The sequence below is a fragment of the Platichthys flesus genome, chromosome 7 (genome assembly GCF_949316205.1).
Source record: "Platichthys flesus chromosome 7, fPlaFle2.1, whole genome shotgun sequence".
NCBI classification, from domain to species: domain Eukaryota; kingdom Metazoa; phylum Chordata; class Actinopteri; order Pleuronectiformes; family Pleuronectidae; genus Platichthys; species Platichthys flesus.
The window spans coordinates 19556316-19579002 of NC_084951.1; the positions used below are offsets into that span (position 1 = coordinate 19556316).

The 22687-nt window shown below is 43.4% G+C and overlaps 1 protein-coding gene across 2 annotated transcripts in view; it reads left to right on the forward strand.

The window, feature by feature from the left end:
• Nucleotides 1-1704: 1704 nt before the first annotated feature.
• The window catches only part of LOC133957299 (glutamate receptor-interacting protein 2-like), a 28732-nt gene continuing 7749 nt past the window's right edge, over nucleotides 1705-22687 (forward strand). Inside the window, exons 1-18 of one of the 2 annotated variants that reach the window (XM_062392807.1) lie at nucleotides 1705-2197; nucleotides 5501-5581; nucleotides 6307-6442; nucleotides 8876-9021; nucleotides 10617-10700; nucleotides 10800-10875; nucleotides 11675-11820; nucleotides 12770-12917; nucleotides 12992-13161; nucleotides 16670-16798; nucleotides 17007-17168; nucleotides 17870-18056; nucleotides 19982-20127; nucleotides 20229-20309; nucleotides 20667-20730; nucleotides 21134-21279; nucleotides 21901-22045; nucleotides 22296-22435. In XM_062392807.1, coding sequence (XP_062248791.1) covers nucleotides 2158-2197; nucleotides 5501-5581; nucleotides 6307-6442; nucleotides 8876-9021; nucleotides 10617-10700; nucleotides 10800-10875; nucleotides 11675-11820; nucleotides 12770-12917; nucleotides 12992-13161; nucleotides 16670-16798; nucleotides 17007-17168; nucleotides 17870-18056; nucleotides 19982-20127; nucleotides 20229-20309; nucleotides 20667-20730; nucleotides 21134-21279; nucleotides 21901-22045; nucleotides 22296-22435 — 2227 coding nt within the window. In that variant the 5' untranslated portion in view covers nucleotides 1705-2157. The remainder of the gene's footprint in view (nucleotides 2198-5500; nucleotides 5582-6306; nucleotides 6443-8875; nucleotides 9022-10616; nucleotides 10701-10799; nucleotides 10876-11674; nucleotides 11821-12769; nucleotides 12918-12991; nucleotides 13162-16669; nucleotides 16799-17006; nucleotides 17169-17869; nucleotides 18057-19981; nucleotides 20128-20228; nucleotides 20310-20666; nucleotides 20731-21133; nucleotides 21280-21900; nucleotides 22046-22295; nucleotides 22436-22687) is intronic. The other variant, XM_062392808.1, reaches the window with a different exon arrangement.

Below are 22687 nucleotides of genomic sequence, written 5' to 3' on the forward strand. Positions count from 1 at the left end.
CATTATCCCCCCCTCTGCATCAATAATGTGGATTTCCAGTGTTGAGGAAGTGCAGCTAGTCGATTTTTATTACAGCCCAACACTTGCCACCCTGTTCCCTGAGGTTTTTATCAGTCCAGCACACTGCTCCGTCTCCCGGAGCTCTTTATTCTGCTGGAAATTAATTAGTCTCGCTCTGAAAGACTACACTCACTCACATTGTAAATGGAGTATTAAGGACAAAAGTCTCTGAGGAAATTATCCACACCGAGGTGCATTGTGTCCACTTACTAATTAGGCTTCATGCAACAGCAGGTAGAAACATGGGAATGTTTGTTTTGAAATAACTTGACACATCTATAATATTGGCAATTGTAGAATACAGCCTCTAATTTCACATTGAGAATCCCAGAATTTTTTTGTATCGTATATTGGTTGTATTTTGGAGGTCTGTTTGGTTTTGCTGGTATTGATTTCCCTGCTTCCACAGTTCGGACCATCATAGTGTTGCCCCGCATTTTCTTCACAAACAATGCAGATGAAGGATCGGCCAGTGAGGCTGGAGGAAGCCATTTGTTGTTGTGGGTATTGGCTGCAGTGGGAGGCGAGGAAGTGGCAGGCGTCGAGGCGCTTGTGCACGACACATGTTCAGACAGGTGTGGCCATGGGTCAGTCTGCACAGCCATTAGTCCGTCTGTGTTTGGGTGGAGGTGTCTCAAAGGGCCCTAGGATTAGCACTGGGTCGTTTCAACCTCCTGATGGGGAAACAAGGGATGTCGAGCCTTGGATGACGTACATTGGATTTTCACACAGTTGCCACAATTCTAATCATTGCTTTTTATATATTTATAGATTCATGCATATCATTCATCATTTTATTTTTGTCCACATAAGGACAATCTGAAACCACAGCCCTCAACTGCACAGCATTGTGAATGTATTTCAGCTGTTAGGCGTGTTCTCAAACAGCTGCAAGGGAATTTTCATTTGCTGTCGAGTGTGTGTGTGTGGAGGGGGGTGTGAGAAAGACGAGAGAGAGAGTGAGAGTGAGAGAGAGATACTAGCATAGTATGGATACACGCTCTGTGATACGGGTGCAGCCTGTGTGAGAGAAGATGACACTGTTAAAGGCTCAGTCTGACAATGCATGTGGTGTTAATTGTGTCGAGAGTTGAGTGTGTTCAGTTTTTTCAAGTCTAATCTCAGTGTATTTGTGTGTCTGTGTGCGCACATGTCTATCTATAGTTATGAGGGCCAATTATGGTTTAATACCATCATTATGAGGACTTTTGGACTTATTTCTTTCTTTTTGAGGGTTAATGTTTGGGTAAGGGGCTAGGGACTGTATTATTCCAATGAGAGTCCTCGAAACTATAGAGAGACAAGTGTATGGGAGTGTGTGGTTCGGTTGGTGGGGTATTCTGTTTGACTTCGTGGGAAATGGATAAAGTGTGTGTGTGTGTGTGTGTGTGTGTGTGTGTGTGTGTGTGTGTGTGTGTGTGTGTGTGTGTGGTGCATGTGTTTGTGTGTGTGCGTGTGTGTGCACGCTGGGGGAGGGAGTCACTGTCATGTGCGCCTGCTTCACTGAACCCCTCTGGCAGAGTGAGGGAGAGAGAGAGAGAGAGAGAGAGAGAGAGAGAGAGGAAACGAGCAAACACACTCACTCCAGCTCTGTATGAGAGAGCAGGGTTATGTGTGAGCTCATGTGTGTATGAGCGAGGGATGATAAATGCTCTGGAAAAAGGACGAGTGATTAGTCTGAATAGCTCAAAAGCAGAACCCCAGCAAGATGGCAAGACCATTTCTCTCCATGCTTTGGATTTCGTAGACAGAGTTTAAGCAGATGCATATTTTTGAGCTCTCAGAGGAATTATCCAATCTTTTTTGCAAGCAACTTTAAATAGGGAAGGGATCTAGAGACCATCTGAGATCACGATTTGCCCTCTGGAGCTCCAGACTTCACCGGGCTTTCACACAGGGACAAGGGTCAAACCAATACTGGACTGGAGACAGAATGACGAGAATGAAGAAGGTATCTCTGTTTTATCCGAGCGGCTGAGACTCGTGGGTCTCACGGGTCGCCTGGTTCTTTCTTTAGTGGATCCTGGGCTCTCTGTGCACCACTGAAGATCAGCAGGGTTACTTCCTGGGGGTGACTGTGCTGACTGAACCGCAGCCATGCTGTGTGGTCTGAGGAGGGACTCCAAGAACAGCACTGGTAAGAGAAGCGCACGTCGGTCCTTGCGGTGCAGAGTGAGTGAGGTGTCAGCTGGTGTGGTGTAGTGGAGGATTTTATCGCCGGAGGGGGCGAGTGATCACCTAGATCATTTCCTCACCTGTAAACAGCTGCTTGTGTCTGAAATGAATTCATCTGATGCTCCTTCAGACATAACAGGTTGATTAAATTCCAATATGTTAAATTATTCTTATTAACTAGATTTGGGGGTATTTGTTTATTTGTTTGAGTTGTTTCAATGTTTGCATAATGGCAGTGATGGATCATAGGAGATTTAAATGTCACTGACCTCAGCCACCAGCGCTCGGTCATGTGTATTCGGGGCAGATATAGCAACACAAACTGGGTCTGGCAGGCCCCGGTTTATAAATAAAGTTTTACTTTCCCAAAATAGCATTATGATTTCAATGTCATTGTCAGCGCTGCCCCCCATATTTAACCTACATTCTGATTGGATATGACAGGGATGGCGCACGCTGCCCCGGAATTAAGTCAGGAGTTAATTAACTCACCACATATTCATGCAAGAGTGTAGGGTTTAATTTGTGTCCTTTATATTAGCTGGTTAATCACGTCCTCAAGCCAAAAACTAACTTCCTCTTCAAAGAGAAAGGTCTTTTCATTTCAGTTGCTGGATGAATTTTTCGGGCTTTTTATTAATCAGCTCCATCCTGATCATTACCCAGGGCACCAGGGTGAATTGGCTGTCGTAAACTGGAGGATGATGTCTGGGGGATTGCCTGATGGTACAGTAGTGTTCAGTCACGTGCACTGCATCGGCTCTGTGTAACCCAGAGCTAATGTTGCCTTTTGACTGCAATGACAGCTGCTGGACTGTCAGGGCCCTCAGGGGCCCGCGTGGGTACGAGGCTTTTGCTCAGCCCAACGTGTTTGTGATGTGTCACTCGCTTTGTGTGTGTGTGCGTTTGTGCCTCACAGCTACTGGACAGGATTATTTGTGCAAGGATGTGTGCGTAAATAGTGAGAATTGTGTGAAATACCATATTACGCATATGTACTGTATTTATCACTAAAATATGCAAGTCCAGTGAAGATATTTCTGCAGCGGAGGTCTGACTCATGCAGCCGCGTGCAAGAGAAGGCTGGATTTTCTTCATTACGCCTCATATCCAGAGTTTGCCCAAAGGTTTCAGGTCAGGGAAGGTTTGACGTAAGATCTGCCTCTGAGCTGTCGGAAGGTGTCTTCTTCTTCAGCTGGACACACATGGCGAGTTGATGTGGACAGAGAGGAGACAGGGGGTTGACTGTCATCCCCCAGTCCCGTCTCTACAGATCAGCTCAGGTCAAAGAGAAAGACAAGGACATGTTTGAGTAACTGAAATGAGGTTTTTCATGTCAAATGGAAAAACATTCTGAGAAGTTACCTTGAAAACAATTACAGACTCCGATCCCTCATTTGATATATTTTATAGGCCTTAAGTATACAAGGAAAGATGAAATTAACAAATATTATTATTATTTAGTCATATCTTGGTGGAGTTTACAAAGGAAGTGTAATGTAATGTGGACGTTAACTTGAGACCACTTAAGTCAGTATTTCTTTACATTTCTGCAAATTAGCAATAAAAGTTTGCAGAATTTGCTACTAGTAATTCCTGTTTCCAATTAACCCATGAATGTACAGATTGGATTATTTTAATATAAGAAAACTAACATAATGACTCTCAATCAAATCTATCTCTCATATCTACGCCTGGAGCATCATTTTCACTAATTCCTGATCAGACGTTTATTTGGATGTACGTCAGAGTTCATGATATCGTTGGTTGAAGTCAATTACACTCAATCTTAAATATACAATATATATTTATATAATATATATAAATAAATATATATATAGCATTTCTTTGTGGTCAGATTTGACTGAGTATCTCAATAGCTTCTGTGAGCTGTGTGTCACAGTCGCTGCTGCTGTGTGTTTCAGGCTTTCCATTGTTTGAGAATGAGTATGGAGGCCTGGCTCATAGTTTGAATACCTCTGGTTCAAAGGTTACACTATTTCTGAAAAAGCTGTTAGGAAACCAAGATTTTAGTGTCTGCACTATTGACACAGTAACTGGACACCAGAAGGAAGAGGGGTACTCAGAGAGCGCATACCTCCACCATGGCTAACTCCTTATCTCACCTTGTTGGAGAGAGTAAAAAAAATAATTCCTGGATCTGCCCGTCTATCCATATACATTAAATAGGTTCTTCCTTGGGTCTTATCCCACCCGTTCACAAAATGTCATAGGCATCGGTGGAGTCGTTTTTGAGTAATCCTGCTTAAAACAAATAAACGGCAGTGAAAACACTAGATCAAAAACAAAACAACATTTAAATAAAATTTCAAATCCTGATTTTTTTTCTTACAGAACCATGAATAGTTCTCTGAAAAAACTACAAACATACTTTTTGCTTAATCATGCCAGCTAACTAGCTAGCTATCAAACAAACATAACCTCCTTGGTAGAGAAGCTCGAGCCCTGAAGTGTTCGGCAGTAACATGCACCCTCCGCTCTTAAAAAGAGGACTTGCCAGTTCTTCCTTAAGTTTGCAATATACCGATCAGTCGGTGCTGGAGAGCTGAAAAGGTAATCCACAGTGGACAGGATTAGAGAAGTGCCAAGTCAGTTTTCTCATCACTGTGCCTGCTGACATGCCTCTGCGGCTGCATTCATGTTCAGATGGCCGTGCAGTGGCTCCGCTAATCTGTGGCCAGCCCAGTGCTGCGTCAGAAATGAAATAAAAAACACTCACACATTTCCCACCCGAAGAGCAGATTGAACATTCCCAGCTTTCTGTAGCAGCTGCTTTAAATGACATGAAAATGATAATTTTCTCCCTGTGCACAAGCAGTCCATTAGCCGCATGCTGTTCATTCAGGAGAGTTTCCATGCTTTAGTGCTGCATACATTGAGATCTCTGAAATTATGTTCTTGTGTTAAATTAATGGTTTTCAAGGGTCTTTGCTGCAGACGGAGAGGAGCTATTTTAAACCCTCGACCCTTTTCTAGGGGATTTTGGTGGAAACAAAGTGGAGCTGCAGGTTCCTGAGTTCAGGCTGATATAGTCTCATCTTCCTGGCAGACAAATGTGGTTGCTGGCTCAAGGGATGTTCGCTCCCAGAGCCCCCATGTTACCCAGGGTGCAGTTCAAGGCAATAACTTGTCATGATGTGCAAAGCCCGGTTGTGTCTTTTCAGTCTTCTGCTGCAGAGTTTCTCTATACAGTGTAACTACAGTTTCCCAACAGCACCTATATACCTCACTGCTGTCTCCTCAGATGAAGGACCATATTCGAAGGGGAGCAAGGAGTCCGGGGGACCTGACCAATCACATTTGTCCAGGAGGCGCAGCCTTTCAGGTACGATCCAGTCAAACCGGACTTCACATCATGTTGTTCTCTGTCTTTTGTCTGATTCATACTACTGCACCTAACCTGTGTCCTCACAAAGAGAAAGAGTCTGACTGGGATTTTTGACTTTGTGCATGCAGAGTCGTGCGTCTGCTGCATTTTGTGTAATGTTGTGTTGTTTTGAATGCTTACGTAAGGTGAAAAAACCGCTGGTGTGGCACACCTGTCACTGGTACTAAACCACACTTGGTAGACTTCACGTAGAGGGATCTGAGAGCTCAGCACAATGTGGACGACAAGACAGAATGAGTCCTCTGATGACAACATATAACCACATAATTCCACCAGAGCACATGAAGAATTTTCAATCACTTACGAAAAAACAATTGGCCTTCAATGTATGACCTAATGAGTAATTAAGTAGTGATGTAATGCTCAACTGGTGTACTGTTTGAAAACATGCATTGATTTCAGTATTAAGTTAAACACCACAAAAGGACTCATCTCCCTCGTCCTCCTGCTGTTGAAGCCGTCGCACAGAATCACTCACACTGAGAGATTTGAAGGGACAAGGAAAAGACAGCAAAGTGAGAGAATAACGTCTGCGGTTATGTGTCAGCGAGAGATTCAGGAGGGAAAGATGATGAAGAGTCTTTCCCTGCCTCTGAGACGGGGCGATTCGGTCAAGCAGATGCTAATGCCGAATGCGGATCTGTGCCCGTGTCTGTCAGCAGAGGAGTACCGAGGAGTGACCACGGTGGACCTGATGAAAAGGGAAGGCAGCAGCCTCGGCCTCACCATCTCCGGAGGGTCTGATAAGGACGGCAAGCCCAGAGTGTCAAACCTACGGCCAGGTGGGCTAGCTGCCAGGTGAGATCTCTGCCCTGTGATGTGATCTAAACCTGGCAACCACACCGAGCTGTGTCACACGTCACAAACTAGCACGTGTTACAAAGTCACACCAGTCCCCCCAGTAAAACCCCAACAGGGGCCTGGTTTTAAGTAAGGTCTCGGCGAAACAATGATTTTCGAGGGGGTATCTTTTCTTTAATATATAATACTTAACAATTCTTCAGTGAAATTTCTAAAAACAACCTATGTATTTGACTTGTGTTCTTACGTAATTCAAAATGTTTCCAAAAATGTTCAAACCAGAGATATTCCCAATTTGTATTCAAGGTTACGGGACGTTTCATTTTTGTTTCCTTGTCTCTGCTTCTGGGGCGAACAGCGTATGAAGAAGGAAAACACACACTGCTAGCCATTCAGCCAGTTAGCCAGTTAGCCAGTTAGCCAGTTAGCCAGTTAGCCAGCTGGCCAGTTAGCCAGTTGGACAGTAGGCCAGTTAGCCAGTTGGCCAGTAAGCCAGTTCTTTCCGCCAACTGTTTGTATCGGCCTCTCCTAATGGATCAGGTAGATTTTCATTGCCGATGGTCGTGAAGTCAACGACCCCCTTGATCCCACTAAGCTTCTGAATGTCACCAAACAAGTCTTCATTATTAGCGTTTTGATTGAGAGACCCCTAGTGGTCAAATTGACTTAGCCTGTCAAGCACTTAATTCACAGCATGGTGGTGAGTCTTTTATGGGTTTGCTCTTCATATTCTGACTTTACCCATCAACAACATGAAAAGAAAAGTAGCAGACGACTTGCGTTTCATGATGATTAAGCAGTGTGTGACTGAAAACACACACACACACACACACGCATTTTAAGAATGACACACACCTTCTGAAGATTTCCTGGCCAAGTATGCCATCGCCTGTCAGGTCCATGGAGGTTTAAAGACAGACACTGTGCTAATTCTTCCCAGCAGCTTGTCTTCACACAGCCGACTTCCTGCTTGTGTGGAAGTGCTCGCTAATTTACTGGGTGGAGGGAGAGGGGGGGGGGGGGACGGGCAGAGAGACGTTGTGTGATGAGGCCGGAGCAGGATGACAGGCCCGCTCCGGCCCTGCTGGTCGAGACGCCTGTCTGTCTGTCTACTGTCAGTGCTGATTGGCAGCAGTAGCCCAAAGGTGAGCGGGCTGAGCGGGGCAGAACATCCATTTAATTAATTAGCTCTCCAATGAGCAGTGACTCTGAATGTCAGATGTGAGACACCATGTACACTCATCTCTGAAGACGGGAGGCTTTCAGCTGTCGCACACACACATCGCTCGACACAGCTGCCTCTGTGTGTCGGTCCACATACCACAAAATGGTTTATAATTACACTACCGCAACGGATTAACGCAACAAATCATGATTGCCTGTGTTGACATTCAACGTATCGTTATTTCGGAATCAGTTTTTTCTTTCTGCTTCACCCACCGCCCCTTGAGATTGTGCAGTGAATAAACAGCTTGTGATCAGATTTAATGGCTTCATCTCATCACATCATGATTAGATCACGTAAAGAGGACATTTGTTGCCAAAATGGGCTGTTGGGCTGATATAGTTGGGCCTGACTGTGACAAACAAGTGGCTTATAAAGACTAAAGACCAAAACAATGAGCTGAAAATGAAGCGTAACGTTAGTGCGGTGGAAGAAGGCTGAAGTGGTGTCTGTAGAAAATGATTGGCACTAGCTGTTTGAGACACGTTTGAGACGTTTACTCACATGGCGACGCTGGAGCCGGTGACGTTTTCTGCCACATCTTCCTCCACCAGCCCAACCTCAAGGTTGTCTCCACCCCTGCCCGGTTGTTTCTAGGTCGGTTTGTATGTTTGCTTCTTGACAGATAAGTCAGATCCAGACCAGGGGGCAATTCCAGGAAGTTAGTTTTTAACTTTCAGTAACACTGCAAGAAGGCTAATTTTTGCCATTTTCTTCAATTTCCTAAAGAATGATATTTCTCGATGCAAAAATCCAGCACATTTAGAGGACTAATATCTATGAGTGTGTGTGTGCAGATTGATTAAACACAAGGGGACCTATTGGCCTTAGTGGAGATGTGTGCTCTACTGAACAATATTATCTTCATGTATGTGATCATTAATATGGAGATTAGCAGAATATGTGAATATCAGCAGAATCTTCATCGCTGCTCGTATTCCTCTTAAACAGCAGAGCAAGTTCCTGCTTCAATAATTGGTCAATTTATTGATGCGAAAAAAATAATCCTTGATAATTATGAGTTGGTTGATCATTACAAGCCACATCTGTTATATTACAGATGTTTGCAGTTTTAAGATGTTAAACCTGACTATAATAGCAGGTACTAATTCAGAATTGAGCTGAATGTATTTAAATCACCAACAAGCCTGCAAGGACAGAAACCAGCAGAGTGAATGTGTGACTGTGTCCGTCTCTCTCCACAGGAGCGACCAGCTGAATGTAGGAGACTACATCAAGTCAGTGAACGGCATCAACCTGTCAAAGCTCCGCCACGATGAGATCATCAGCCTGCTGAAGAACATCGGGGAGCGAGTCGTGCTGGAGGTGGAGTACGAGCTGCCCCCGTTCGGTGGGTGCAGTCAGTGCCGGAAACATTATATTGGATTTTGAAATGCACAAAGATAAGATTAAGGTTCCTAATCAGCAAGATTATATAACTTTGGTTTATAATCTACATTTAACATTTAACCTTCAGATGACGCAAAGTTCTCCCCCTTGGAGCAAAGTTAAAGACACCAGGTTTTCAGGTATCACTTCAAACCAGCGTCTCTCCAGGTCTCTGCGCTCTGATAACAAAAAATAAAAACTGGGAGAGACAGAAGCATCAGCATGACAGTGTTCTCTCTACATCCCTCCAGAAATGGTGAACATAGTTATATCATCACTGGTTGTAACCCACATTGAATATTATTCTGTTTTTTTTAGCTGCAGCCAGAAGGAGGGATGCAGAAAATATGCAAAAAGAGCTGCTGGACTTGCTTTAAACTGTTCTTATCTCTCTAGCATTAATAAAAAGCTTTCCAGATGATGGTCCTATCCGTCTGGGTAAATCAGACTTCACTTAGTATCCTGGTGTTTATTAGAAAAATACATCTTCTTATGTGAATACACCACCTAAAATGTTTTGCTAGAACTGGTATGAAGGGTCAATTGTCATCCAGGAACTGAAACATACTATTTAAAAGCTCTATTTAAATACAGAGCTGTGTTGTAATAACATCTAACGGTGTCTGTTAATGAATAGAGCTTGTCTCAAATTACATGGGTTGATTAATGGATCCCAGGAAGATGAGAAAGTCTATCATGGCAGCTGAATAGGGTCCTTTTCACAAGAACTATGAACATGCCACTGAAATACGAACCTTTGTTCTCTTGTTTTTTTCGGTTGTGTTCCATATTATTTACCCCCTTGAAAACAAGATGATACATCTCAATGGGTTTATCCAATGAAAATAAAGGACAGAATATTTAGCTGAGGGACCAAATTGTAAAATATTTAATAAATTCAGACCTGGACATCTAGATGAACGAGGCCACTGCCTCTCCAAAAGCACTGATGTCAACATGTTGGCATTTTTTTTCTGTATTCTTGTGTTGCTCAGCTGATGTAAAATCCTCCCTCAGCAAAACACATGCATCTAAGTCACGTCAATTTATTCTCAGAGCACACTTATAACAACATATGTAAAGCAGCTCAAGTGTTTTGCAGAGATGAGAATCACAGTTGAACACACACGTACAATTAATGACATCTAGCTCACATGAAATTTAGTTTTTTAGCATTAGCATGTTTTGACCCCCAGTTGTAACCTGAAATCATCTTTGAAATTGTTGTTCCTTTATTTTATTTAGTCTCAGTTTAACCGCCACATCTCGACTTCTTTTAAGATGCAGATCACCAAGTCAATACTTATCGTGTTTCCCAGATCAGGGCATTGGCCTCAGACGCAGAGATGCTCCCCAGGGGCCGCACCGTGTCCACTGCTCTCTGCGTCAATAACATGGAGCAAATGCTGAGAATTCATTTCTCCACTGAGATCAATTAAACACATTTTCTCAAGGTTTCGTTCACTCTCTTGTTTCAACACACAACACAGAGAACTCCAACTTTCCAAACTTACAAGCTTTGTAGTAATACTTGTTTATTTTCCTCTTTACTCTCAGTCCATTCCCCTGCAGGAGTCTTAACCAAATCCATAGAGGTGTGTTTACACAAGGAGGGAAACAGCTTTGGGTTTGTCATGAGAGGTACGTGCGTGGTGAAATAGTTGTTATGAACAATTCAGTCAGAACAGTAAGCTTTTTTATCATTGCAATGATTTATTTATTTGAGTTCTGGATTTTCAGGAGGCTTCCATGAAGACTGGCGCAGGTCTCGTCCACTGGTGTGCACCTACGTCAGACCAGGGGGTCCTGCTGACAGGTAAGGACGTATATACATTTACATACATAGAGATTTATATATACACAGCTAGCGATTGAAATGTCTGTTGCAACACAGAGAGTCGGGCAGCAGAGGCATTGACAAGCAAAGGGAGAGATGGGAAATCTTTGCAGCTTGAATAGACCAGATTGGGAGGGTGTGTATGAGAGAGGATTGTGGAGAGTGAGCTGCTTGAACTAGCTCCCTGGAATAGAGTGTGTGTGTGTGTGTGCCTGCACAAGTGTGGCAATTTAGGCTATTTATATGGCTTGTATCCATTTTATCTCTTGATCATGCATGAATGAGCCTATTCAAATTATAGCCCCTGTGCATGCATGTGTGTTTCCGTATTGTGTGTATTTGGATGTATAGATGAATGTAAATGCATTTCGCTAATTGCTTTATATTTAAGAATTACTTCAGCTTTAAACAACAATACATTTACGTGTGCACATTAATGTGGCCTGTGTATTAGTGTGTTCTCGGGCCCCTGCATGAAATTGTGGCTGCGACACATATAGCGTATGTTATCTTCCAAGCAGAAAGGGCAGTGCTCATCCCGAGGCTAACGCAGAGCTGCACGTCCCCATGAAAAGTGCGAGGATCAAAACAGTGGAGCAGACATAATTCAACATCAAAGACTTTTATGGCCGTTTATCTTGTTTATCCTTCATCTCACCTGGGAGGAAACTCTCATGTGGAACTCTCGAATGATTCACTGTGACCGGTGCTTCAAACGCCTGTATGGTCAACCGTGTCCTGTGCCTCTCTCTCTTTCTCCCTCTGTGTGTTTCTCCAGAGAGGCCACCTTGAAGGCCGGGGACCGAGTATTGAGCATAGACGGGATGCCTTTAAACAGAGAGAAGCACGCTGACGCTTTGACCATGCTGATGCAGAGCGGCCAGGAAGCTCTGTTCCTGATTGAGTATGACGTCTCTGTCATGGGTGAGCACACAAACACAGGGAATATGTGGAGGCATCGTAGGGCAGCGTTGCTCTGAGGGTAAATAATGTGGCCGTTTGGCTGTGTGGATGCGGGGGAGTGTCGGTGCTGGGAGACGCCACCAGGGGACTCACTCTGGACCCGAGAGCACACTTCAGAAGAGAAAGGGTATGGGTGAGATCGTGGGCTTTATTATAATGTCCCTCTCCTCTCCTGAATTACAGCAGGTTTAATCTCTGTTTGTTCCAGAAAGTAAATATTTATTTTCTGTCATTGCAGGGCTTGACTATTATTTTTCAGGCAGACTACTTCCAGGAACATTCGTTTACATGGATGTTTTTTAAGGAGATAAAAAAAAAAGGTTTATTAAATCTTTGCATTAAAGTGACACTTCAGTGATTTATTGTTGCACTTGCAAAGAAGTTGGGTTGTGAAGTTGTAAAGTTTGGAGATTCATTCTGAATAGTTATTAAACATTTAAGCAGCAGAGTCGGAGATAGTCATTAAGTTTTAGTTCCTCGGGTTATCCTCCAGTTCCACTAATGCTGCTTGTCACCGTCTTTTTTATTAATCAGGGAAACTCCCTCATCCCCAGATTCTTACAAAGGCTTTCTGTTTAGAAATGTGTTTTATATATATATTACATTATTTATGGTAATGTCCAAAGAAAGAATGTTAAGTCATAAAAACAGAAAATGTTTAGTAATCCATCCATGTTATACCAGATTATTGAAAATGTGAAACCATTGAGTGGTTGTGATGGTTGGGTGTAATATTCTGAATGTGAGAAAATGATTCATATAATGTCCTTAGAAAACTATTCAGGATTTGAGAATTGAATTTATTTATAATGCAATGGTAATGTGAAGCTGACCACAGTATTGTGATGATTGTGTGAAGCTCCGACACAATCTTGGCCTCTATCACTTCTGTGTGTATTATCCCTTTCAGAGGCGGTGCAGCAAGCCTCGGGCCCTCTGCTGGTGGAGATAGTGAAGGGTCCCTCTGCCAGCCTGGGGATCAGCCTCACCACAACGATATACAGGAGCAAACAAGTCATTATCATCGACAAGATCAAGGCAGCGAGCGTGGTGGAGAGGTGAAGCCAGCCCCCTGTGTGGTACTGTTCCACAGGCCTCTCCTGGCTCAGTCTGACTAATGTCTCACTGTCAGGTGCGGGGCGCTGCATGCCGGGGACATCCTCCTGTCCATCGATGGGACCAGCACGGAGCACTGCCACCTGATGGAGGCCACACAGCTTCTCGCCAGCACCTCAGATGTCGTCAAACTAGAGATTCTCCCGGCGAGTCAGAGCAGACTTCCTGTCAGGCCACAAGACACAGGTACTGGGTGTCCTGCAGCCGACACCGAAACACAGCGTGAGACATTACATCATGTGACACGAGCTGTCACAGAGAGTGCCAGTTCCATTTTGTGGAAGCATCATTTCCAGAGCTCAAGATGACATCTTCACATGACAAGCTTCTGTCTGACCACATAAAAAAAAACCCACTACATTTAGATTTATTACTTTACAGTACGGTTATTTAAAATGTGAACCAAAGATACTTTTCTTTTCTAAACTTGGATATAGATAGATAGATAGATAGATAGATAGATAGATAGATAGATAGATAGATAGATAGATAGATAGATAGATAGATAGATAGACAGACAGACAGACAGACAGACAGACAGACAGACAGACAGACAGACAGACAGACAGACAGATGGATACACTCATTGGATGGATCATTGTCTGTCCCATAGTGACAGGGCTCAACAATACATTTCACATTTGAAAACACACATTACATTTTTAACAGCAAGGCCAAACAATTCACACAGTTCACATTTGAAACAAAAAACATACCACACATCTTGAAAATCTTAAACTGCAGTGTCTGTTTTATAAATATACAACGTAAGAGCACAATGTTGACTAATTGTTGGAATTAATTGTTTTACCACTACATCATTTATATCTTTTGATGTAGTTGTGTAGCTGCGTGACTTAAAGGCATAAAGAGCAACGGCCTCCCACATGCCCTCTTCCATGTTAATCAGCCACTGTGTGTGCGTATGTGTGTGCATGCTGCCAGCCACAATCCCCCTGCCGACGCACTTGACCTCTTATGCATACCAAGAAGATTCCCACACATGCAGATACACACACACACACGCATACGTTCCCCATTTGGATATCATGTTCGTGCCATGTTCTGCAGACCTATTTGTGGGTCAGCAGCTGAAGGAGCTACTTAACATGCGAGCATGGGAGAAATCATACGACATGACAAAGGGAAATAAGCTGCAGTTTAATGGGATGATGGAATCCTCCTCTCTAATATCTTTCTTTATCCCCGTCTTTGTGTATTTGCCTGGTCCAGCCCGAAGGCGAATCTTCCAACTGCCTTTGACACTTATTTTCCATATGTGCCTAATCAGTTTCTGAGATTAGCAAAGAGTGAAATCCTCCAGGGTTGGAGGGAGTGCTAAAACCAAAGTGAAAATGTACTCATTTAGATTAAAATAATTCTGCTAAGATAAATAATATTGTAATGCTGTAAATTGCACTCATAAATCCGTAGCAATCAATAAACTACTATTATTTGTCAATTCCAATGGACAACAATTACTCTTAAAGTGCGTACTATTAGAAAATCAAATCAGAACTAATCAACACAGTATTGTCATTCTTATTTCTCATCCACTGACATTCAAATCCTCTGGACTGGACTTTCCAATAGATTTTTAATCTGTACATATTTGTTACGATATTTTGACATGTATAAGTAATATAACATTTTAAGTGATTGATTAAAAGTTTCCTCCATGCCCAGAGATAAAGATAAAGATATATAAATACTCTTCAGGACATCTCGGTGAAATACTTGAACTGTATGGGCTCATGTTGACTATTGAACCGTCTCCATTCAAAGCAGCACATGCGTCATTTCTCTTTAACAGTTCAGTCGTGAATCTTTAGAAATTGAAATTCAATCGTCACGAGGAGACGATCTTTTTTTTTACACTTTCCTCCTCGGGACAAGACGCGATTATAAGATGCAATTTGTCTAATCTCCTCAGGGGATTTAATAAGACTGATATGGCCACTGAGAGATTAAGAGTTAATGTTTCCTACCACCAGCACAGACTGAAAACACCATTTCTTGGAGAGCCTCCCCTAGGTGGGCTTAGTGTAAGCCGGCAGAGCCACAGCTTTACAGGTTTGACTGAGTCCAATGGAAACTGGTTCTCTGGAGAAGGGCCCGAGGTTCTCCTGCATGTATTCTGAGTATATACAGTCCGATTTAACCCGGTCCCCTCAATGTGGACAACATCCCAGGCACTACTGTAGTCCCCAGCAAATCACCCCCCCCCCCCCCCCACCCACCCACCAAGTCTGCGTGTGCGAGTTGTCATCAGCGATTAGACCCCTGCAAATGAAGCAGCAAGGATTACTGTCACATGCAACACTCAGTGACACATTTAGCTGCGTGAATCCGCAAAGGGGAGTTAATTATTGAGGTGTGTGTGTCTCGTAGGAACGTCAGCTTCCCTTCGGATACTTCATAGATGCTGTTTGAGCGAATGCACAGGATTTGACATGAGGGATGAGATGCCGTCTAAAATTAAAGGGATAGTTCACCCGAAAAAGAAAATTCACTCATTATCTACTCACCCACTATGCCGATGGAAGGAGTGGGTGAAGTGTTTGTGTCCCTTAAACACTTTAGGAGTCTCAGTGGTAGACAGCGTAGCAGCCAAATCCAAAACAGTTGAAGTAAATGGTGACAGATTCTTCAAACGTCCATACTGCTCCTGTGGTGTCATCCAAGTGTCTGTAAGCCCTGACGTTCAGATTTGACTTGAAACTGCGTGATTTACACCATTTTTAAGCCTAAGTGATCCACATGTGAATGTGGTTCCAGAGGAAGATATCTGAGGACATTTAGTTTCAAGTCAAATTTGAATGTTGGGGCTTGCGGACACTTGGATGACAACACAGAAGCAGTATGGAGCCATTTTATGTTTTTTTTTAAAATATTTTTAGTTTTTTACATTTGAAAATATTGTACTTAAATTGTATTAAATTTGGCTGGCACGCTGGCAAGCTGTTTACCCCCCACTCCATCGGAATAGTGACGAGTAGATAATGAGTGAATATTCATTTTTGGGTGAACTATCCCTTTAACAACAATCTCTGATCTGTCTTTGGTTCACAGCAGGAAACATTAGCAGTTATGCTAAAAGGAGAAAAATAACCCCTACGTTCATATGAATCAAGTAAAAGATCAAATCTCAGCACATTTAGAGCAAATCATTTTGATTGGCCCTGCTGCAGACACTCACCCTGCATCATCAACCATCAAGCATTCAGCTGTGACCAATCAAGGTGCAGGCACATGCGTCGGAGCAGAGTTCCTCTCTCTGTCATCATGCCCAGAGATCAACTCTCTCAAACTGTTTTCGCACCTTTGGGCTCTTTGGAAAATGAAATGATAAAAATGATCTCCAATCTGCACTCGGCTTTGTGGAAGCTTGCTAGAAAAAGTAAGACTTGTTCTTTTCTTCTTCTTCTTCCCATTCAGCTCCGAGTGTCTAACTGATTCTCAGATGCTCATCAAAATACATTTACACAACAGGATTACATCTAGTGCACCGTGACGACAACATTAAATATCAATTACTCTGCTCCCCATCAGCCTCCAGGCTCTGTGTGGTGTGGTGCAAATTTAGACGGCGAATGAAAGCGTGATTTCATGGGTAGTATTTAGAAAAATGTGTGCGGCTGGATGTAGACGAGGGGATCTGGTCTTACTTAATGGATTTCTTTTGCCGCTGCAGTCAAAGTCCAGAAGAGCAACCATCACCACTGGGACCAAAGCAGCAACTACTGCCATCCCCCACACGCCACCCACAGCAAGACATGGAGCAGCCCCAGCCACCCACACAACCAGCAAGACCACTGCAAATGTAAGTTATCACTTGTGACAGCAATGCTACTGGCGAGACACCAAAGCAGGAGCCTTTTCTCTCCTGCACGTTTGTTCCATCTTATCCCTCCAACACTGTTACCTCATCTCTTTTGTTGCATGTTCCCAGGACTGTATGCTGCTGCTGCTGCTGCTGTGATTAAAGCTGTCATGTGGTGTAAGCTCACTGTACCAATGTCTCCTCGCAGCTCTGGTGAGTGGGGGCTTCTCCCCGTCCTCCACTGCCACCTCAGGCTTCAGCAGCCAGGGCAGCAACACACTGCCCTGCTCCGTCCCTCAGATGGCGCCCAACAGCCCCCGCAGCACCACCAGCAAGAGGAGGAACAGGAAGAAGGACCACAAGAGCTCACGTATGACAAAACCACCTTTTCTTTTATTCCACATTAAAGGGTCACTTCAAGCAAATGACAAAGAAACAAATACATTTTTTATTAAATGGCAATTTACTGCACAGAGTGTTGGATTTTATCTCCTCAAGTTTGACATATTTTTATCAAACCAAACCTGATGTTTCTATTGTCTCTGTACTTTTGGCTGCCCAGTTTATATCAAAGAGCATAGACTGAATAACAGAAACACCTCAGCCACAAAGTGCCTCCTCCAGAACAGTTTTGATACAAACATTATATCCTCCATGGCGGTGAGATTTACTGCAGGAATGCAGCCTACCTCAAATCTCAGACTTTAAAATGCAGCCTATAGGTTTAGAATCTATATCAGACTTTGAGTTTTAAAATGTTTTCTGTGATTTGAGTGTGCTGACCCGTCAAGTGTTGCTGCAGAGCTGTTGAAACACCTTTTCTGTCTCCTGCTTCTCCACCACACTGCGTGAACACATGTGACTGATCACTGACGTAGAACATGACTGACGTACACTCTGATCCGTGACTCATTTCCATGTTGTCTCTGTGGGTGAACGTCTCTTCCCCTAACCCCCCTGACTTTTATTCTGTGGCTGACAATCCTTCTCGTGCTCCATTTATCTGCCACGTCTCCACCACTATCTCTGTCTGATGTGCCCCCCCCCCTCCGTTCTCTGCCTCTCCCTCAGTGTCTCTGGCGTCCAGCTCTGTCGGCCCGGGGGGGCAGATTTTCCACGTGGAAACCGGCGAGGTCTTCCTGAGGGGGGATCCGCTCACAGGTTTCGGGCTCCAGCTGCAGGGGGGTGTCTTTGCCACAGAGACCCTGTCCGCTCCCCCAGTCATCCGCTTTATTGAGCCCGACAGCCCGGCCGAGAGGTAGCAAGCTCTAACACCTAACCAGTAAACACACAGAGAGTCACCTTGAACCAGAGGACTGCTGATCATTCAGCTCTGCAATCAAACATGTGTTTAAAGAAAGTCTGATTATAGCCTGGTGTAGGAGAGTTGCATTTATCTCATGCTGGGTCTGGACACACATAACGGATGTTAGGGGTCATACTTACACAAAGCTATATTCTTCATATATATTCTTTTCATTTTTAACACAGACATTCGTTATCCCCAGAGAATGAGGCAAGTTTGGTGATTCTCTGACTTTAATCTAGCTCCACTACAGTTATAGTTGAATATGACCTGAGAGTTACCGTTGTTGCAGCCTATTGACCCGCATCGATCAATTTAATCCTTGTAATATATATTTTTTAAGCTACAATAATCAGGTACAACTATTTGGCAGAGTTTCTGTCGTGATAAAAATAGTTTTTGAGTCTGTTGACCTGGGCTGTTGTATATTTGTGGCTGTTGATATCTTGTACATTACATAATGTTAACTTTACATTAGGTTTCATGCATGTTAATAATTTGACCCTCAGAAATATATAATGCAGTTTGATAAAAGCACAACTCGACAATGAGCTTTTTTTAATGAGCTCAACATGAACTCAGTCATTTTGACACATGTTCCCTCTCAATGATCAGAGCCTCGGGGAAACAACATGGTTCATAATCTACTTCAGTGTTTTCTGACAAATGAAATTACCTAGAGACAGACAGAGAGAGAGAGCGAGGAGGGTAAACCTGAGGCTTGTGGGGCCTCGGAGGGTCGGAGGGCGGCTGCTGACTATATATACATGTATTGACATCATATACATCGGTCCACACATGCATATATGTGGACCGATGTTTTCTGCAATCTGTTCACATCACACATCACTCATTCTATGACATACTATGACAGTTGAAAATAATCTTTGCATTTTAACTCGAGAAATTCTCAAAAATATTAAAACGAATGGCATCACAAAATGTTCAAGAAAGAAAGACAGATGCTGTAAGCGCTCCCTGATCCGGATAAACAACAAAATGAAACGGGGCTCTTCACTGACCCATTATTAAACATCCTTCCACCAAGTTTAATGCTATTCTGTCTGCTAGTATTTGTGCAATACAGCTAAATAACTGACAAAACAAACTAGCCTCCACCTATTGTTTCATGTCGACACAGCTGATCTATGAATCAGAGTCGTACTAATTCTGGAGGTAGATATTGATTCTTTTCATCTCAAGACATCAACAGAAAATCATCAGGATGGTTATTTCAGTTTTGAGTGTTTCTGACACATTAAGATCAGCAGTATTAGATCCATGTGTATATATTGGTGTGTTGTATATCGATCGACTCTACGTGTTTCAGTCTGATTACCACACAGCTCTGATCAGGCCAGCGCGTAGTATCTGTCCTTGTCTGGACGATTTAATGACGGTGTCTGTGCCGGCAGCACTGGGCCTTCTCCCCGGGGTCTGGTAACACAATGAGTCCAGCGGCGGGTTGGACAGGAGTGAGTCAAGTACAGCACCCGACCCTGATGCTGGCGTCTCAGCCTCCACCCAAGGTTAATGAGCAGCGGTCGTCGGTGAATTAATGTCAGTTGACAGTGCTTCTGCGTTTGCCCTCACAAACAGGGGTAGGATCAAATGTGTGATGTGTGTCTGACTCTATGTGTCTGTCTGAGGTTGTGTTGCAGGTTCACATGAGGTCAGTTTGAAAAGTGTGTAATTCAAGCCCAGAGGCTGTACTCTGTTTAGATGGTATTTATGATGCAGTGTTAAATTTAAGTATAGTCTCAAATCCAAAACCTTCTTCTGACACGAGTGTACAAAGACTCACTGAAAATCTGTCGTCCTACAGTAGGTTATCCAACAATTAAAACCTTTCTATTGTTTTGTGTGTCTGTGTGAAGGTGTGGGCTGCTGCAGGTTGGAGACAGACTCTTGTCCATCAACGGGATCCCAACTGAAGACGGCACTTTGGAGGAAGCTCATCAGCTGCTCAGAGACTCAGCTCTGGCCAATAAGGTCACAGTGGACGTTGAGTTTGACGTGGCAGGTATCCTCCAGCCGGGGTCCTCCATTTAAACCTGGTTCATTTCGTGGACTCTTGTTTATTTGTGCGTTCCTGACAAAATCTTTACCCTGTACCTCCCGTAGAGTCGGTGGTTCCCAGCAGTGGCACTTTCCATGTGAAACTACCCAAGAGGAGAGGAGTGGAGCTGGGCATCACCATCAGTGGTGAGTTTGTTGGCAAGAAAGTGTACACCAGGGGGCAGTGCTGCTCAACAATGCCACACGGACCTGCGTACTGTAAACCTCCGTTGAACCATTGGCTGTGATCCATAAAATTCAGGGTTGCAAATGCATGAGGGCGCATAGCTCATTAACTCCGAATAATAATGGCCTGTACCAGCATTCATCGTGACCCTTTCTGCACTAACTAGTTCAGGAGAAAGACAAAAACAGGAGGCCAAGAAAGAGCAGAGCAGCAAAGAGAAAATTAAGTTGATTCATTTAAAGTATTTGCTCACAGTTACAGTGTTGTTTTTTTTCATCACATGACATGTGACATTTTTCTTTCCTCTTTTTTTCCAGCGAGTAAGAAACCTGGCAAACCCCTCATCATCTCCGACATCAGAAAAGGAAGTATAGCACACAGGTAAGTCCTGTCCACAAAGAAGTCAATTGCATTTTCTAGTAAATACAAAAATAGTCAGTTGGCTTCAGTTCAGATGCTGGTCACAGAAGGAAGCTGTTATTTTCTGAACGCTTCAGGGTGAACAAGGCCCATGAGGGGTTATTCATGGGTGATAAAAAAATAGTTTTGTGAATCCATTGTGTAATACTAGCCTAATTGGATTGAGCAATCATAACTGGATCAGTAGGGCAGAGCAGCTGAATTTCAGCAGGGCTCTGTGTTGATTTGGTTGAGGCTGAGGTTGGGGTCGACCCCAAGGATCCCACCGAGACACCAGGCTAATAGGATTCCCACCGTGAGTCAGGAGCTGCAGCTCTCTGGTCCCAGTTAATAGTTGTGATCCTCTCGCTCTTGTGTCTGGCAGAACAGGCACCCTGGAGCCCGGGGACAGGCTGCTGGCCATCGACAGCGTGCGGCTGGAGAACTGCACCATGGAGGACGCCATGCACGTCCTTCAGCAGGCCGAGGACATGGTCAAGCTGCGGATCCAGAAGGACGAGGACAACATTGGTACATTAATCACCTAAAACACACATCATGGTATTTTGGGGTTCATTTAAACATTTAGAAAAATGGTGATTTCAAGTTAAAAATCATAGAAAATAAGAAAATCCAACAGATATCCACATCCATTTAGTATTCTTTTAAAAAAAAAACGCTTCATTGACCAATATTACTATACAGATTATTATTCTGTCTACTCACTAATCATTTTATCAACTGTTGGTTTCAGCTTTACAATAAAAAACTATAGTTACAATAAGCTCCATCGTGACCAGCTACCACAGTCAAATGCTGTTTATGCATCAGTTTTCACAATCGTTTTTCTCTTGGAGTGCTTTAGGTATTTTTTGCTCAAATACTTTAATTCAAATCTAATGTACTTCAGTAAATATAAACTATTGTTGTGATACTTTCACCTACAGGTGTGCACAGAGTCCTGCCACTACAAGTATATTTGTCATAGATCATTTAAAACAGTTCAGTGAAACTAAGGAGAAAATGTTTTGGACTTAGGTACCTACTGTATTTTTCCACTTTTAAATAGTTTTGTTTCTTCTTAGTGTTCTTTATGTTTGATATAATCTTGACTCTTATGGATGATTTTAACTGTTTCTCCATGTGCTACAGATGAGTTGGAGATGTCCGGCTCTATAATCTACACAGTCGAGCTGAAGAGGTACAATGGACCACTGGGCATCACGATTTCTGGCACAGAGGAACCCTTCGACCCCATCGTCATTTCTGGCCTCACTAAGAAAGGCCTGGCAGAGAGGTGAGGGGGGGGTAGGATAAAGATGTTGACACTTACATTAAACAGAGGCTGGTCAAATCTGTGGTGACTCACTTTGGAACCACTTTCTTTAACGTAAGCGAGACAGTAAACAATGGCTGTCTGGTCTTTGCCTGTGACAAGAAGCCTCTTTGTGTCCGTCTCAGTCAGCACATTGGCAGCCTGACAGGTCTTCTGGCCCAGCCTGTCGGTACCGTCTGGTAAACTCTAGTATCTCTGTCTCCTCCTGCAGGACCGGGGCCATCCACATAGGGGACCGAGTCCTGGCCATCAATGGGGTCAGTCTGAAGGGAAAGCCACTGAGCGAGGCCATCCACCACCTGCAGATGGCCGGGGAGTCCGTCACCCTCAAGATCAAGAAACAAGCAGACAGTATGTTTGGTGTTTTATTTCAAATTACAAAATTATTGGGATAAAAACGAGACATTTTGAAAAACAATATTGGATTAAGAAGTGCAGATAGATTGATAAGCGACACATGACAAACTAATATTCACTTTTCTTTTTCATGTTGTGTGCACCATGGCCAAAAACATTATTTGAATGGCCGGTGGCCATTTGCAATGAAAAGTCCATTGCTTAAACTCTTTTATATAAGTGAATCACCTTCTTATATTCTATACC